The 20,260-nt window shown below is 26.1% G+C and overlaps 1 protein-coding gene across 8 annotated transcripts; it reads right to left on the reverse strand.

Moving 5' to 3' along the window:
* Nucleotides 1–439: 439 nt before the first annotated feature.
* On the reverse strand, nucleotides 440–18,412 carry GLaz (Glial Lazarillo). 8 transcript variants are annotated; one of them, XM_075311949.1, is made up of 6 exons: nucleotides 18,298–18,379; nucleotides 18,193–18,237; nucleotides 12,707–13,080; nucleotides 6,253–6,407; nucleotides 6,096–6,168; nucleotides 440–947 (listed from the first exon to the last, which is right to left on the reverse strand). In XM_075311949.1, exons 3-6 carry the CDS (start codon nucleotides 12,872–12,874, stop codon nucleotides 675–677), a joined length of 669 nt encoding a protein of 222 aa, XP_075168064.1. In that variant the 5' UTR covers nucleotides 12,875–13,080; nucleotides 18,193–18,237; nucleotides 18,298–18,379; the 3' UTR covers nucleotides 440–674. The 8 variants fall into 8 exon arrangements, with proteins under 8 accessions (XP_075168064.1, XP_075168062.1, XP_075168063.1 ...); XM_075311947.1 differs by lacking the exon at nucleotides 18,193–18,237 and having other exon boundaries at nucleotides 18,298–18,412; XM_075311948.1 differs by lacking the exon at nucleotides 18,193–18,237 and having other exon boundaries at nucleotides 18,286–18,399.
* Between the last annotated feature and the right edge of the window lie 1,848 nt (nucleotides 18,413–20,260).

Below are 20,260 nucleotides of genomic sequence, written 5' to 3' on the forward strand. Positions count from 1 at the left end.
GCGCCATCTAGCATCGCATAGAAAACAAGGTTTTTCTTCTCGTTCAGAATTGCCATATTGTTTTAATTAAATGGGAGTAAAGATTACTCAGACACTAGATACTACTCTGTTATTATACAACTATGCCGCCAGATGACACTATTAGTGCAATGAAATGCACTTTCCTCCCAGACAAGTAAATTCCACTCTCAGTGTTTACCAAACAAAAAAAAAATCACAGTGCATTAAAATTGAGATATGTAGCTTCCGATTAAATTGGAAATATTTATAATTTAATATATTTGAATTGAAGTTTATCTATTAGAAATTCCAAATTTTGACTTTATTCGATCTTTCTTTTATTCAATAGAAAATAATTATTCATCTCAAGCTTGGATAATTATTTTCTATTGAGTATTAGAAATTCCTGTATCTAAGATAAAAACATAAACAAATCTCATTAATTTTGGCAAATGTTTATTTTATTATGATCCAGGTAGTGATATCACAGTAACCTATTCTAAATAGTATATATGCAAATAAAATAAAAATAATTGCTATGCCATACATAAGCATTGATAGTTTACATATGTGTAAATATTTTCAACAGCATGTTGTATAAATCTTATAAATAAATCAGGGAATTCTTAATTATATTACTACATTTCTATGGTATTGGTTTGTGTTTGCGTATCTTATAGTGTTTTCGGGCAGTTCTTATTTTTGCTCAATACCAAACGGTCTGGTTCCAAACCTAATTTTTTCAAAGCATCATATATTTTTGCTCGCGTCTCAACGGGAAAGTCACGTGTACGACCAAATACCCAAATTTGATCGGAATAGCCCAGAGAGCCAATGCTTCCACAGGACCATAATATGGCAAAATTATCGTAGTCCGAATAAAGCACTTGATATTTACCGGAACCTGGCAGGAGACGAGCTATGACATCGGGGAAGCGTGTATTAAACTAAGAAAGAAAATTAAATGGAAATTTTAAAATTACATTACATTGAAGAAATATTGTATATCAAATCCAAAAAAATATCACAATAGTTTTTTAATTATTGGATGTGCAAATTACTAATGCGGGATTGAGAACAGATGGCGTAATTCGGGATACACGCATCAAACAATACTGAAACTACAGTGAAACCTCTCAGAAGTGGTCAGCCACCGTGTTGTAATTGTTAGTATGTACAGTTGGTAGAATTCTACTAAAAATCGTAGGGTTTTTACAGATTTTTGAAGATTTTGCAATGTATTCCTTTCAAAAAAATTTTTTGAAAAAAAATTTTGACAAAATTTTCTATAGAAATAAAATTTGGACAAAATGTCTATAGAAATAACATTTTGACAAACTTTTCTATAGAAATAAAATTAAAAAAAAAATTCTATAGAAATAAAATTTTGACAAAATTTTCTATAGAAATAAAATTTGGACAAAATTTTCTATACTTATTTACATTTTGAAAAAAAAAAATCTATTGAATTAAAATTTTGACAAAATTTTCTATAGAAATAAAATTTTGACAAAATTGTCTATAGAAATAAAATTTCAAAAAAAATGTCTATAGAAATAAAATTTTGACAAAAATTTCTATAGAACTAAAATTTTGACAAAACTTTCTATAGAAATAAAATTGTGAAAAAAATTTCTATAGTAATAAAATTTTGATAAAATTTTCTTTAGAAATAAAATTTTGAAAAATGTTCTACAGAAATAAAATTGTGACAAAATTTTCTATAAAAATAAAATTTTGATAAAATTTTCTTTAGAAATAAAATTCTGACAAAATATTCTATGGAAATAAAATTTTGACAAAATTTTCTATAGAAATTGCCAAAATTTTCTATAAAAATAAAATTTTGACAAAATTATCTATTGAAATAAAATTTTGACAAAATTTTTTATAAAAATAAAATTTTGACAAAATTTTCTATAGAAATAAAGTTTTGACAAAACTTTCTATAGAAATAAAATGTTGACAAAATATCCTATAGAAATAAAATTTTGACAACATTCTCTAGAAATAAAATTTTGACAACATTTCCTGTGGAAATAAAATGTTGACAAAATTTTCTATAGAAATAATATTTCGAAAAAAATTTCTATAGAAATAAAATTTTGACAAAATTTTCTACAGAACAAAAATTTTAACAAAATGTTTTATAAAAATAAAATTTTGAAAACATTTTCTATAGAAATAATATTTTGACATTTTCTATAGAACTAAAATTGTGACAAGACTTTCTATAGAACTAAAACTTTGACAAAATTTCCTATGGAAATAAAATTTGACCAAACTTTCTATAGAACTAAAAATTTGACAAAATTTCCTATAGAAATAAAATTTTGACAAAGTTCTCTAGAAATAAAATTTTGACAATATTTTCCATAGAAATAAAATTTTGACAAAATTTTCTATAGAAATAAAATTTTGACAAAATTTTCTATAGAATAAAATTTTGCCAAAATTTTTTTTATAAAAATAATATTTTGACAAAATTTTGTATAGAAATAAAATTTTGACAAAATATCCTATAGAAATAAAATTTTGACAAAATTCTCTATAAATAAAATTTTGACAAAATTTTCTATGGAAATAAAAATTTGAGAAAATTTACTTAAGAAATAAAATTTTGTATAAAAATAAAATTTTGACAAAATTTTCTATAGAAATTAAATTTTGACAAAATATGTTACAGAAATAAAATTTTGACAAAATTTTCTATAGAAATAAAATTTTGACAAAATTTTCTATAGAATAAAATTTTGCCAAAATTATTTATAAAAATTAAATTTGGACAAAACATTTTTATAAAAATAATATTTTGACAAAATTTTCTATAGAAATAAAATTTTGACAAAATTTTGTATAGAAAAAGAATTTTGACAAAATATCCTATAGAAATAAAATTTTGACAAAATTTTCTATAGAAATAAAATTTTGACAAAATTTTCTATAGAAATAAAATTTTGACAAAATTTTCTATAGAAATAAAATTTTGACAAAATTTTCTATAGAAATAAAATTTTGACAAAACTCTCTGTAGAACTAAAATGTTGACGAAACTTTCTGTAGAACTAAAATGTTGACAAAATTTCCTATAGAAATAAAATTTTGACAAAATTTTATATAGAAACAAAACTTTGACAAAAGTTTCTATAGAAATAAAATTTTAATAAAAGTCAAAATTTTCTATAGAAATAAAATTTTGACAAAATTTTCTACAGAAATAAAATTTGACCAAATTTCTATAGAACTAAAATTTTGACAAAATTTCCTATAGAAATAAAATTCTGACAAAATTTTCTATAGCAATAAAATTTTAACAAAATTTTGGAAAATTTTTTTATAAAAATAAAATTTTGACAAAATTTTCTATAGAAATACAATTTTGAAAAAATTTTGTATAGAAATAAAATTTTGACAAAATGCCCTATATAAATAAAATTTTGACAAAATTTTCTATAGAAACAAAATTTTGGAAAAAATTTTTATAAACATAAAATTTTGACAAAATTTTCTATAGAAATAAAATTTTGAAAAAATTTTGTATAGCAATAAAATTTTGACAAAATTTTATTTTTTCCAAAATTTTGTTTCTATAGAAAATTTTGTCAAAATTTTATTTATATAGGGCATTTTGTCAAAATTTTATTTCTATACAAATTTTTTTCAAAATTGTATTTTTATAGAAAATTTTGTCAAAATTTTATTTTTATAAAAAAATTTTCCAAAATTTTGTTAAAATTTTATTGCTATAGAAAATTTTGTCAAAATTTTATGTCTATAGAAATAAAATTTTGAGAAAATTCTCTAGAAATAAAATTTTGACAAAATGTTCTATAGAAATAAAATTTTGACAAAATTTACTTTAGAAATAAAATTTTGACAAAATTCTCTAGAAATAAAATTTTGACAAAATGTTCTATACAAATAAAAATTTGAGAAAATTTACTTTAGAAATAAAATTTTGACAAAATTTTCTATAGAAATAAAATTTTGACAAAATTTTCTATAGAATAAAATTTTGCCAAAATTTTTTATAAAAATAAAATTTGGACAAAACATTGTTTATAAAAATAATATTTTGACAAAATTTTCTATAGAAATAAAATTTTGACAAAATTTTGTATAGAAATAAAATTTTGATAAAATTTTCTATGGAAATAAAAATTTGAGAAAATTTACTTTAGAAATAAAATTTTCTATAGAAATAAAATTTGACAAATTTTTCTATAGAAATTAAATTTTGACAAAATATCCCAGCAAAAAAATTTGGAAGTTCTTCCAAAGGCACAACTTTAAAAGCACTTCCAGAAGATGCACTCCCTATGATGTTCTTTATTTTAACTACCAAGGAAGTTCTTTTAATTCAATTTTTTATAACTTGGTTTTTTCATACTTTTAATGGGTAATTTTAGCTTTTTTTTGTTTCAAATAGGTTAAAAACAGATTAAGAATTCATAAAATGGTACAAATCATTTAACTTTTATCGGAAAAAATGCTAAATCCATTCTGAAAAAATTGCGAATTTTTGAAAATATTAAAACTCATAAAAAAATTTAAAAATTATTTATTTGTGAAATATCATAAAATTTCTTAATTCACATCCGAAACATTGATGGAGTACTTCCGTCCTATGACAAGCCCATGTTAAATTCATCGCTTCTGCGTCAATTTTGCACCACTTCCGGATCCAAAAAGAACATTTTCATTACTTTTTTGGCGACGATTTTTTTGCTGGGATGTTACAGAAATAAAATTTTGACAAAATTTTATATAATAATAAAATTTTGAGAAAATTTACTTTAGAAATAAAATTTTGACAAAATTTTCTATACAAATAAAAATTTGTGAAAATTTACTTTAGAAATAAAATTTTGACAAAATTTTCTATAGAAATAAAATTTTGACAACATTTTCTATAGAACTAAAATTTTGACAAAATATGTTACAGAAATAAAATTTTGACAAAATTTTCTATACAAATAAAAATTTGAGAAAATTTACTTTAGAAATAAAATTTTGACAAAATTTTCTATAGAAATAAAATTTTGACAAAATTTTCTATAGAAATTAAATTTTGACAAAATTTTCTATAGGAATTAAATTTTGACAAAATATTTTATAGAAATAAAATTTTGACAAAATTTTCTATAGAAATTAAATTTTGACAAAATATTTTACAGAAATAAAATTTTGACAAAATTTTCTATAGAAATTAAATTTTGACAAAATTTTTTATAGAAATTCAATTTTGACAAAATATTTTACAGAAATAACAGTTTGACAAAATTTTCCATAGAAATAATATTTTGACAAAATTTTCTATAGAAATAAAATTTTGACAAAATTTTATATAGAAATAAAATTTTGACAACATTTTCTATAGAAATAAAATTTTGACAAAATTTTCTATAGAAATTAAATTTTGACAAAATTTTCTATAGGAATTAAATTTTGACAAAATATTTTATAGAAATAAAATTTTGACAAAATTTTCTATAGAAATTAAATTTTGACAAAATATTTTACAGAAATAAAATTTTGACAAAATTTTCTATAGAAATTAAATTTTGACAAAATTTTTTATAGAAATTCAATTTTGACAAAATATTTTACAGAAATAACAGTTTGACAAAATTTTCCATAGAAATAATATTTTGACAAAATTTTCTATAGAAATAAAATTTTGACAAAATTTTATATAGAAATAAAATTTTGACAACATTTTTTATAGAAATAAAATTTTGACAAAATTTTCTATAGAAATAAAATTTTCTACAGAAGATTGTTTTGTTTGGTAGTAGAATTTTTGTAATTATTTATGGCTCGAGTGACAACCGTGTTAGTATGTCCGCCTTCTATACAAAGAATCATAGTTCCAATCCAAGTTTCGACCAATAAGTATTTTCAGCGATGGATTATCGCGGTATCCGTATTTTGCCAGAATGATAGGTAAAAATAGTGGCTAGTGATGGCCAATACTTCGATTTAAGACATTCCCTCATTGTTAATTTGCGCTACCAACATTTGTTCTTCCATGTTTGAAACTCATGCTATCTTAATTTCTTTACCCATATTAGATTGAAACCTTCCCCTCTTACCTTAAAATCCATAATGGATGACTTTCGATTTTCCGGTGTAGCATAGCCCAAATTCACCGATGGATTGCCAGTTCTAGAAAATGAAAGGAAAAACAAAAATATCAACCACAGCGTACTTCCATTTACACATTGTCGTCTGCATATCATAAACACTTACATACGATTAATGGTCTTGATGGCCACTTCCAATTTGAAATTATTAAATCTTGAAAGTTCTTCACGATGTAATGGCTGGAATTCCAAAGTGGTACAACCCGAGGCTATTTCAGGCAAATAAAATGAACGTTCAACTTCGTACCATTGACCCAGAACCTGAAAGATAAAAGAAGCAAAGAAACAGAAAGGCAACAATTACTACATGCTACTATGCTATGAAAAATTGAAGTATGTTTTTTTGAATATATAAATACCCAAAAAAAAAACGATATAACCCAGCAAACATTTCAATACCAATAGATCACACTTACGTGTAACTATTGATATGATTATAGTTAACAATAAATAATTTCCATTCTTTTAGATCATTTAACCTCCCTTCGAGGTGGGGGAGCGTCTTTATTAAAAAATAAAAAACAAATCCAAACGTTAAGGTCGTTTACATTTGAAAAATATATTGAAAACATACAAATGCCGCCGGTATGTGTTTATTGTTGTCATCACCTTCATCATCATTGAGAAGATCTTTATTAGCGTTAACCGCTTTATTCCAACAACTATAGCATCATCCATCTTAGCATTGGCTTACAACAACACATATCAAAAAAAAAATACTTTTGCCATACCATGGTACAATGGCTCTTCAACCAGTTTACCTATGAATCTGCACAAAAATATAGTTCAAAGTCATTATGAGAAACAAACACAAAGAATTCGAGAATCGTATGAACACAGCTGATGCACAATGGGATATTTTCTGTGTGGTGGGAAATCCAATGCAAAAACAAGTGTTCATATATTTACAGCAAATACAAACTATCAACTGAGTCGGATGAAATTTGCTCCTCCAAGACGTTGCAAAACCAAGTTTTGGCATTGGTTTATATGGGGGCTATATATGATTATGGACCGATATGGACTAATTTTTGCATGCTTGTTATAGACCCTATACTAACACCAAGTACCAAATTTTAACCAGATTGGATGAATTTGGCTCCTCCAAGAGGCTCCGGAGGTCAAATCTGGGGATCGATTTATATGGGGGCTATATATAATTACGAGCCGATATGGACTAATTTTTGCATGGTTGTTAGATACCCTACACTAGCACAATGTACCAAATTTCAACCGAATCGGATGAATTTTGATTCTCCAAGAGGCTCCGGAGGTCAATTCTGGGGATCGGTTTATATGGGGACTATATATAATTATGGACCGATATGGACTAATTTTTGCATGGTTATATTGATTATGGACCGATATGGACAAATTTTTGCATGATATATATAACTATAGACCGATATGGACCAAGTTTGGCATGGTTGTTAGCGACCATATACTAACACCACGTATCAAAATTCAACCGGATCGTATGAATTTTGCTCCTCCAATAGGCTGTGGAGGTCAAAACTGGGGATCGGTTTATATGGGGGCTATATATAATTATGGACCGATATGGACCAATTTGTGCATGGTTGTTAGAGACCATATACTACCACCACTTATTAAATTTCAACCGGATCGGATGAATTTTGCTCCTCCAAGAGGCTCCGGTGGTCAAATCTGGGGATCGGTTTATATGGGGGATATATATAATTTGGGGCCGATATGGACCAATTTTTGCATGGTTGTTAGAGACTATATACTAACACAACGTACCACATTCCAACCGGATCGGATGAACTTTGTTTCTCTAAGAGGCTCCGAAAACTAAATCCTGTGGGGTCGGCTACACGTAAAAGTGGTCTGACATGGCCCCTTTGCAATACCATCCGATCTATCATTAACAACTACTCTTGCCATGTCTCATGTCGATAGCTTATTTTGTTCGGAAGTTAGCGTGATTTCAACAGACGGACGGACGTGGCTAGATTGACTCCGAATATCACCACGACCCAGAATTTATATACTTTATGGGGACTTGGAGCAATATTTCGATGCGTTACAAAAGGAATGACAAACCCAGCAAAAAAGCATCGCCAAAAAAGTAGTAAAAATGTTCTTTTTGGATCCGGAAGTGGTGCAAAATTGGCGCAAAAGCGAAGATTTTAACATGGGCTTGTCATAGGACGGATGTTCACCATTTCAACAGCCGTTGCACTGAATTTGCATCACTTCTTAAGGTCTGATGCGAATCCAGTGATTTGGATGTGAATAAAGAATTTTTTTTTTGATATTGTGACGAATAAATAATTTAAAAAAAATTTATGATTTTTAATGCATTATAACGCTTGTCTGAAACGTGTAACATCAAATATTTTCAAAAATTCGCATTTAGCATTTTTTTCGACAAAATTTAAATAATTTGCACTATTATTAATTTTTTTATTATTAATTATTATTAATTTTTAATCTGTTTTTAACCCATTTGAAACAATAAAATTTTAAATTTCCTATTAAAAATTTGAAAAAAGCGACTTATAAAAAATTGACTCAAATGAACTTCCTGTGCAGTTATAATAAAGAACATCTTTGGGATGACATTTTTGGAAGTGCTTTTAAAGTTGTGTCTTAAGAAGAACTTCCAAATTTTTTGGCTGGGAAGTTAATATATCCCCCATACTATGCTGGAGGGTATAATAATAATCGGTAAGTATAAATCTGATATCGATAAACACAACAGTTATCACAACAGTTTATCATATATCATTTCTTTTTTTTTTATAACCGGTGGCTTATTCTTCGGTTACGTATTACTCAGAGGATGAGGGTTGATAAAATTGACACTTTAGTACTTTCTTTGGCTGCGAATATTTATTTCTCACTGCACTAGATTAAAATGGTTTTGTAAGCTTGTAACCAAAAAAAAATGACAGAGTGTAATACATCGTTCAGCTCTCAGAAGAGCGCTTTAGAAATGGTTGCAATACATATCAAGCACTCTGTATATGCAACAAAAGGAAAATATAAAATTTTTAACGACTAAGTTGTATTGTTCATTTTGGAGATGGTTCGGCATGGTTCTTTTTACAAGTTTCTAATTTTTTCGTTTGCTCATAATCTGCTAAAAATTACAGTCGATATATTTTTGTACTTCAAAAATGCGTAAAATTGCCTATTTTTGTTTTAGTTTTGGCGTCACTTATAGGCATTGCCATCACACTGTATTTGTTTAATAAAATCCCACTGTGTCAATTTGAGCCTCTAGGCTACAACAGAAATTGTTCATCATTAATTCGAAAACATGTGATGGTCATAAAATTTACCATATAGAATTTAACTTGATTTAAATTTAGTTTTTATAAAAAACTGTTTATGATCACTTAAAGTGTATAAAGTAATTTATGCTAACGTGTGTGTATGCACGTGAATTCTAATAAAGATAAATGAGATCAAAGATTTTGAGAATGCTATTTTCCACACAAAGCATCTCAGTTAAGAGTATAGTAGATAGGTAATTGTCTGAGTTAACTCAATTATACATTTGAGATAGCGACATAGAGCTCTCTCCCCATCTAACAGATCTAGAGTAGTAATCAACAAATCAAATTATATCACTTAATGAATGGGAGAGTGTGAGAAAGAGGTTGAGGTGAATTATAAGATCAAAGTGAGAGTTCGTTCCACTACTTGTACATACAGCACGCATAGTTTACACATAGTAAAAAAAAAAAAACTAAAGAAAAGAACAGTTTTCTCTTAGAGGACAAAAAAAAAACCTCAGACTCTAACTTCTTGACTCTGCTCAGAATCATCAGCTGACTTAAAATAGATGGATGAATGTAGGTGCTAGAGGACAAAAAAAAAACCTCAGACTCTAACTTCTTGACTCTGCTCAGAATCATCAGCTGACTTAAAATAGATGGATGAATGTAGGTGCTAGATTTTAAACCAAATAATTTTCTTCGATCTACAAAATTTTCTTAGAAGATAATATTTTTTTTGGTGTAGTTTTGGTTTACTATGAGATAATTTTCTTCAATTGCTGTTGTTTAACTTTAGTCGCTCCATAATGTATGCCCATTAAAATCAGATCTACAATAACATCAGAAGCTTGTGTTTGTTTTTTTTTATTCTCTATGTTGACTTTTCGAGTTTGCCCCATTTTTTTTTTCTCACATCTTAGTCATTGGATAATGGGTACAAAAATGCATTTCATTTTCTCGGAATTATTGAATTGGATTTTTGTTTGTTTAGCAATGAAACAAACAACACAAAAATAAAATGCACTCAGAATGCTAATGATGTGAAAGTTGATAGAGGTGAGATTGACATAAAGTCTTCTTGTAATGGGCCAACTTTTTAGAGATACTCTACAAAGTGGAGATCCCACATCAAATCAAATTTTAAATATTAAATAAAGAGCAAAAGTTATGGTTATAAATTTCGAAAAAAATTATAGTATAAATTAAGATTCTAATTTGGTTACAAAAACCAAAATTTTTAAGCCAACTGGCTAAAAAAAATTAGACTAAATGAAGACTCCAATTTCATTACCAATGTCAAAAAATATAGTGAAATTTATAGGAATCCGATGACACATCAATGTGGATGATGGTAGCACATTCAATCTGTCTTCTATCCCAGAAATGATAGTATCAATTCAAAAAAATTTATTGAAGGTCAATTAAAAAATAATTGATACTATTAATTTTTGTGACTGATTTTTGTTTCAATTAAAATTTTTTTTTAAATTTTTAATTGAATATTTTTTAAAACTCAATTAAAATTTTAATTGAAAAAAGTTTTGTGAAATTTTTTGTCGGTGCTATAAAATATTGCATTTAAAAAAATTTATAAAAAATTTTACAAACTGAAAACAAATTTCGATAATTAAATATTCTTTTTACTATCAAGATTTGTGCTAATAATTTCAAAATCCATTTATTAAAAATTCTATAAATTTTGAAATCTCATATTATTGATCATCACCCAATTTTAATTAAATTTTAATTTTTATATTAATATAATATTTTCATGGAAAATTTAATTTATAATAATAAACATTGCTATATTAAAAAATATATTTTTCCTTTACAATTCTTCGGATTTGATTGTTTACAGTTGCTCTTAATATTGCCCTGACTAAGTCATTGTCAATACAAGCCTACAATCAAGAATAGGGGCAAAGTTTATTCTCGCATGTATCTTTACAGATATTTAAACCAGTTTTTGTTTTGTTGCTCTGGAAACATTTTGCAAAAAATATACAAGAAACAACAATGAAATATATATTAATGATACAGAAAATTTGTGATTTGTAACACAAAACTAGAATTACCACATCGCCATTCTGTGTAAACCTTGGAGACGTACTGGTCTTGTAATATGATTAATTTTAACAATTATATCGGGCTTAGTAGTTCGGCCAGGCCGAATCTTATGTACCCTACACCATAGATTTCGTACAAAGTTCTAATTCTATTTCATTGTATTCTAAATTTTAAGTTAGTTCATACACACATTTTTTTTCTTTTTCAATCACGAAATTAATTGATCCAATTATTTTTTTTAAATTGAAATGTCTTCAATCACAGAAATGATAGTATCAATTAAAAAATTAATTGATCCAATTAAAAAATTAAATGCTACTATTCATTTTTGCTTAAATTAAAAAAATTGTTGAATCAATTAAATTTTATATTGAATATTTTTTAAAACTTAATAAATATTTTATTTTAGACAATTTTTCGCGAAAAATTCTTAAAATTTTATTTATATAGAACATTTTATCGAAATTTTATTTCTATAGAACATTTTATCAAAATTATTATTATTATTATTTCTATAGAAAATTTTCTAAACATTTTATTTCTATAGAAAATTTTGTTAAAAATTTTATTTCTATTTAAAAATTTCTACAAATTTTATTTCTATAGAAAATATTGTCAAAATTTTATTTCTAAAGAAAATTTTGTCTTTGGAAAATTTTGTCTTTGGAATAAAATTTTGTCAAAATTTTATTTCTATAGAAAATTTTGTCAAAATTTTATTTCTAAAAAATAAAATCTGAGGGGTATAGCTAAACCAGAGTTTGAAGGGTTTTAGACGATGCAATAATTGCATGCAATAATTGCACGCAATTCTTGTTTGTAGGCAAACGGGGTAGAGAAGCAAAGGGGGTAGAAAAAATTTCATGTTTTCCGTTCCTCTTGCAATTTTTTGACATTTCTGAAACTTGAAATTTCAAGCGATTGCATGAAAAATTTCAACGTATAAATGCTGAAGTTTTTAAGAAGCAACTTTAAAAGAGAATGCAAAAAATTGCATGCAACCAATTGCATCGTCTAAAACCCCTCTTTAAATTTTAATTTATTCAAAATTGGAAATAAAATGTTGACTTATTTCTCCATCACCACATTTTGCGGGAAAAAAATATTTTTAAAATCATTTTTTTTTTTTCAAATTTTATTTTATCAATATTGATGCTTTATTTAAATATTAATTTTTTTAATCTAAAAACCTTATTTTATTATAAGTGGAAAATTAAATTTTTTATTAAATTTCTTACTTACCCTACTCATATTGAATTTGGGCATAGAAGGATATTTGGGACAACGTCCGAAACCCACAGCATTTGCCGAATCCATTAGCAGTAAAAATAAGCACAGCACCACACCAATATCGAGAAGCGTTTTTCTCAACGCTGAACCAAATGATAGGTAGGTCAAATGGTTGAACATAATTCTGAACTAAATATGCACGTTTTTCAAATATGGCAAAAAGGCAACAAACAGCTAAATACGCTCTAATTTCGTTTATTTTTTTTATGATGTAGTTTCTTGCAAATATTTTCGATTCATTTATTTTTTCCACTTTTTGTTTCTTTTCCCGCAAATTTTTGGTGTTTTTGTTTTGTTTTGGTAAAATTCCCAAACTCGTTGACTGTCTGAATGAATGAAATTGTTCGGGCAGGTTATGTGATGTGTACGATGAAATTTCCACAAGACACAACAAATAAATACAAATTTCGATTAATTTATAATTCTACAAGTGACAAATTGCGATCGAAAAAAAATCAAATAGACATTTGGAACCATGAGTATTGATGTCTTTTTTGTTTTACTCGAAAAAATAAATAAAATGTATTTTATTATGTGCAAAAGTTTAAAACTTCGCTTTACTAAAAAGTTGGCAAACTATGCGTGTAACCGAATATGACGGTTTGGAAGTGGTTAATAAAGTATTTCCTCATCAAATATCAAATTTTATATAGAGTATGCAAGTACATATGTACGTTTTCTTCAGCTTTGGAATTATGGAAGTAATTTTCCCCCATATACATATTTTTTTTTATTTTCATTTTCAAATGGGTTTTTATAAAAACTTCCCATTGGAAAATGTTAAACTCTTCCTTAGGGCATTAACACAATTACCGTGTTATTATTTTATGCATGTATGAATTTATGCACTTTTATTATTAACCCATTGTGGACCCATGAAATTCCTTTAAATATTAGTCCTCTAAGCTTTTTGATAGAAATTGTGTTATATGAAAAATATCTGCTACAAACAGCAGTCGATGTATGTTATTATATGTTTGTACTTAATGGTCTCGCAAACAAAAGAACTATTGTTATTAACCCATTATGAACCCATGAAATTTCCTTTAAATATTAGTCCTCTAAGCTTTTTAATAGAAATTGCGATAAATGAATTGTTTATACACTCTTAGAAAAAGCAATCTACTAAAAGCAGAAAATTTTGTCAAAATTTTATTTCTAAAAAATTCTGTCCAAATTATATTTCTATAGAAAATTTTCTTAAAATTTTATAAAAATTTTATTTCTATAGAAATTTTTCTCAAAAAGTTTATTTCTAAATAATTTTGTCAAAATTATATTTCTAAAAAATTTTGTCAAAATTATATTTCTATAGAAATTTGTTTTTTCAAAAATTATATTTCTATAGAAATTTTTCTCAAAATTTTATTTAGGAAATAAAATTGATTCGAAACAACCGTTGCCTTGTTTGTCATACATTTGGGTTTATTTGCCCTTAAGGAAATTACTTTATAACGAAAGAGAATTTCATTCCACAGAAACGTATATTTGCCGTTCCAAGAATTTTATATATAATCCTTGGTGGAAAGTACATACACCCAAAGAGATATGTTAGTAGATACAGCAGAAAACACAGTCTGCTGAAAAAGGCAAATCAGTCACTTTTTTTGCTAAATCAATGTCTGCAATTTTCTAAACTCGATTTCAATAAACAATTTTTGGAATTTTTGTACATTCAAAAAAATGGGCGCTAATGCCAACTGAACTTTATATTAGTTGATTTTAATTAAATTTTGCCCAATATCTGGCGTCTACTCACAGGTTCTGGAAATGTTTCCCGGTCCTAATCCTCGACACCAAGAGGTTTCTGGTATCACTCAAAAAAAGGGGCGTCAATGCCCACCGAACTTTACTCTAGTTCATAAAAATTTGTTTATTTTAGTTAAATTTTGACCAATGTGAGCAAATATTCCTTATTTCAATAATTTTTCCAAACTTTAATGTCTTGGACTAAACATAAGAAAAAAGTTCTATGCAAATATACTGCACAATTTTATAAAACAAAAATTAAATATTTCATATTTTCCTAAAAGAGGGGAAGTTTGCTTAAATTGAGTTAATAAGTCAATCAAATTAGTAAATTTTACTAAATTTTGGCATGTCTTCAACTTTTGTCAAAATTTTATTTCAATAGAAAATTTTGGGCATGCTAACCATTGCACTACGGAGCCACCGTAGTGCATACACAAGGTCGTGGGCTCGATTCCTGCTTCGATCGAACACCAAAAAGTTATTCAGCGGTGGATTATCCCACCTCAGTAATGTTGGTGACATTTCTGAGGGTTTCAAAGCTTCTCTAAGTGGTTTCACAGCAATGTGGAACGCCGTTCGGACTCGGCTATAAAAAGGAGGTCCTTTGTCATTGAGCTTAACATGGAATCGGGCAGCACTCAGTGATAAGAGGGAAGTTCACCAATGTGGTATCACAATGGACTGAGTAGTCTAAGTGAGCCTGATACATCGGGATGCCACCTAACCTAACCATTGTCAAAAATTTAATTTCGATAGAAAATTTTCTCAGAAATTTTATTTTTACTTAAAAATTTCTAAAAATTTTATTTCTATAGAAAATTTTCTCAAAATTTTATTTCTATAGAAAATTTTGTCAAAATTTTATTTCTATAGAAATTTTGTCAAAATTTTATTTGTATAGAAATTTTATCAAAATTTTATTTCTATAGAAAAATTTCTCAAAATTTTATTTCTACAGAAAATTTTGTCAAAATTTCATTTCTATAGAACATTTTTTCAAAATGTAATTTCTATAGAAAATTTTTCCAAAAATTTTATTTCTATAGAAAATTTTCCCAAAATTTTATTTCTAAAGAAAATTTTCTCAAAATTTTATTTTTATAGAAATGTTTTTTTTTTTAAATTTTATTTCTATAGACAATTTTCTCAAAATTTTTTTTCAAAATTTTATTTCTATAGAAAATTTTCTCAAAAATTTATTTCTATAGAAAATTTTGTCAAAATTTTATTTCTAAAAAATTTTGTCAAAATTTTATTTCTATAGAAAATTTTCTCAAAATTTTATTTCTATAGAAATTTTTGTCAAAATTTTATTTCTATTGAAAATTTTGTGTAAATTTTATTTTTATAGAAAATTTTGTGCAAATTTTATTTCTATAGGAAATTTTGTGAAAATTTTATTTCTATAGAAAATTTTGTCAAAATTTTATTTCTATTGAAAATTTTGTCCAAATTTTATTTCTACAGAAAATTTTCTCAAAATTTTATTTCTATAGGAAATTTTATCAAAATTTTATTTCTATAGAAAATTTTCTCAAAATCTTATTTCTATAGAAAATTTTGTCTACATTTTATTTCTATAGAAAATTTTGTCACAATTCTTTCTATAGAAAACTTTGTCAAAATTTTATTTCTATAGAAAATTTTCTCAAAATTTTATTTCTATAGAAAATTTTCTCAAAACTTTATTTCTATAGAAATTTTTTTCAAAATTTCATTTCTATAGGATTTGTTCTCAAGATTTTATTTCTATAGAAAATTTTGTCAAAATTTTATTTCTATAGAAAATTTTGTCAACATTTTATTTCTATAGAAAATTTTGTCAACATTTTATTTCTATAGAAAATTTTGTCAAAATTTTATTTCTAAAAAATTTTGTCAAAATTTTATTTCTATAGAAAATTTTGTCAAAATTTTATTTATATAGATAATTTTGTCAAAATTTTATTTATATAGAAACTTTCTCAAAATTTTATTTATATAGAAAATTTTGTCAAAATTTTATTTCTATAGAAAATTTTCTCAAAATTTTATTTCTATAAAAAATTTTCTCAAAATCTTATTTCTATAGAAAATTTTCTCAAAATTTTATGTCAATAGAAAATTTTTTCAAAATTTTATTTCTATAGAAAATGTTGTCAAAATTTAATTTCTATAGAAATTTTTCTCAAAATTTTATTTCTATGACAAATTTTTTCAAAATTTTATTTCTATAGAAATTTTGTGAACATGTTATTTCTATAGAAAATGTTCTCAAAATTTTATTTCTATAAAGAATTTTTTCAAAATTTTATTTCTATAGAAAATTTTCTCAAAATTTTATTTCTATAGAAATTTTTTCAAAATTTGTACAGCGCTGAAGACATTTTAACAATTTTTAAAAGCAATTTTTTTTCTTCAACATGAAATGAAATTTTCTTAAACAACAGAGACAAAAATTATTATTTTTAGTAAATGTTCTTCAATTTGACAAAAAAAAGTATTAACACGTTGTAATTACAAAACAATTTTAGTTAAAATTTTAATAAATACTTCTACAATTTCTTTCATGGTGGGTTTACTTTTTTTGGGTGTAGGTTAGACCAAAAATTACAAAAATATAATAGCAGACACGGACTAGTGTTTTTACAGATTTTTTTATGAGTGATGCATTAAATGTTCCTTTTCATCATATAACCCAATTACGGGGTCATTCACTTGTCTCCCCAGAAAACTTCTAAGCACATCGCAGTACCAGTAATGATAAGCAATGTTGCGCATGAGCATAATTTAGCTCAGGAGGTTTGTAATGCAAAGCACGTAAAATCCGTAACCAGTTATGAATATGTGTTAAATTTAATGTTCAATATCCACCATATAGGTATGAATATTTATTTTCATATTTTTCGTGATTTTTTGTAATTGTTCCTCACGCATGGACGTTCGCCCAGACAACACAGAAAGTTAAATGCAAAAAAAAAAAAAAACAAAAAATCCCGGAAGTATTTTCAATACAGCTCAAGCTAAAGACCATAAAGCAAGTTGCATAGAAATGCATATGGATGGTTGGTATGCAGGTTGGTTAAATGGATTAGGTCGAAATTAACAACAAATAGAGAGCCGAAAGGTCTACGACAAGTCGATGTTATGGTATTTTAGGAAAATTAATTAACAAAAAAAAGTTTCACTTCATTTACACCTATTTTTTAAAAATAATTTTACAATATTTTTATATTTGTTTTGTTGTTGATTTTTTAATATCCAAACAAAACTCAGTTATCTTCCTATGAAAGTTTATGCGTTAACAAAAAAATTTATTTATTTAATATAGCCAACGATGTCGACACTTGTCGTTTTATTTTTTGGTTTTATTGCAGTCTGTTATTTCTTTTTCGATTTTTTTTTTTCAACTCCATCAATTGAATGTTGGTATTCGAGCCAAAAAGTATTTGTGCAACCAATTAGTGGTGCTAGGTTCGCACAAAGAAAATAAATTAACAAAAATAAAAAAACGAGCACTTGTAAATTGGGGCCTCCCTATACGCAACGGTTTTTTTATGGATCTTTTTTTTTTAAATTAAATTCATTGTTGGGCACCAGCGTACTTAAAAGACACACAAACACAGACCGCCAACACGCACTAAAAAGTGGAGCCTCTTTAATTCAATTTAAAAATGTTTTTATTCATTAAATTTCATGTAATTTACAATGAGAGGCTTGTATTATCGACAACAACGATGGCTGGATAGTATCTGAAAGATATGCAATTGGACGTAATGGATATATGGTTAAAGATATACAGAAAGACCAACGTATAGAATGCAATCGTATATCCCCGCGCGAATTTAATTTGCGGCGACGGTTACACGCTGACTCGTTTCAATCGATGTAGTTGTTCAGACGACTGTTCGGCTTACACTGAATGAGAAAATCGTAGAAGGTTTGTAACGAACTCATCTACAACCGCCAAGCCAGGTTTGATGTTAATTTCTTTTCGTTGGTTTTAAGATGCAATGTTTGAGAGAAGCTTTTACACCCTCCAGCATGGATTTGAATATCTTTTGACTCATAATTTGATATTCTGAAAATTGGTTATATTATCAGAACATCAAATTATGCGCCTAAGCTCTACACTCAAAAAAGAAAAATGTTAGTTTGCTAGCAAAAAATAATATGACAAAACCAAACCATGCTGAAAAATTTGACAAAATTTCCTAAAGGAATAAAATTTTTACAAAATTTTCTATAGAAATAAAATTTTTACAAAAGTTTCTATAGAAATAAAATTTTGACATAATTTTCTATAGAAATAAAATGTTGATACAATTTTATATAGAAATAAAATTTTGACAAAATTTTCTATAGAATAAATTTTTACAAAATGTTCTATAGAAATACATTTTTTACAAAAATCTTCTATAGGAATAAAATTTTGACAAAATTTTCTATAGAAATAAAATTTTGACAAAATTTTCTATAGAAATAAAATTTTGACAAAATTTTCTATAGAAATAAAATTTTGACAAAATTTTCTATAGAAATAAATTTTTTTCAAAATTTTCTATAGAATAAATTTTTACAAAATTTTCTATAAAAATAAAATTTTACAAAATTTTCTATAAAAATAAAATTTTGACATAATTTTCTATAGAAATGAAATTTTAACAAAATTTTCTATAGAAATAAAATTTTGACAACATTTTCTATAGAAATAAATTTTTTACAACATTTTCTATAGAATAAAATTTTGACAAAAATTGTGCGGGGCCGACTATATTATACCCTGCACCACTTTGTAGATCTAAATTTTCGATACCATATCACATAAGTGTTGGGGGTTATATATAAAGGTTTGTCCCAAATACATACATTTAAATATCACTCGATCTGGACAGAATTTGATAGACTTCTACAAAATCTATAGACTCAAAATTTAAGTCGGCTAATGCACTAGGGTGGAGCACAATGTTAGTAAAAACAAGGAAAATGTTGGTATTTTGACCATTTTTGTCGAAATCAGAAAAACATATATATGGGAGCTATATCTAAATCTGAACCGATTTCAATCAAATTTGGCACACATGACTATATTACTAATTATACTCCTAGTGCAAAATTTCAACCAAATTGGGCCAAAATTCAGGCTTCTGGGGTTATATAAGTCCATATCGGGCGAAAGATATATATGGAAGCTATATATAAATCTGAACCGATATCAATCAAATTTGGCACACATGACTATACTATCAATTGTACTCCTTGTGCAAAATTTCAAGCTAATCGGGATAAAACTCTGGCTTCTGGGTCCATATAAGTGCATATCGGGCGAAAGATATATATGGGAGCTATATCTAAATCTGAATCGATTTCAACCAAATTTGGCACGCATAGCTACAATGCTAAATCTACTCCCTGTGCAAAATGTCAACCAAATTGGGCCAAAACTCTGGCTTTTAGGACCATATTAGTCCATATCGGGCGAAATATATATGGAAGCTATATCTAAATCTGAACCGATTTCAATCAAATTTTGCACACTTGACTATACGACTAACTGTTATGTTTGTACAAAATTTCAATCAAATCGGTATAAAACTCTGGCTGCTGGGTCCATATTAGTGCATATCGGGCGAAAGATATATATGGGAGCTATATCTAAATCTGAACCGATTTCTTCCAAAATCAATAGGGTTCTATTCTGACCCAAATTAGGAACATGTGCCAAATTCGAAGGCGATTGGACTTAAATTGCGACCTAGACTTTGATCACAAAAA

The sequence above is a fragment of the Haematobia irritans genome, chromosome 5 (assembly GCF_050003625.1).
Source record: "Haematobia irritans isolate KBUSLIRL chromosome 5, ASM5000362v1, whole genome shotgun sequence".
NCBI lineage: Eukaryota > Metazoa > Arthropoda > Insecta > Diptera > Muscidae > Haematobia > Haematobia irritans.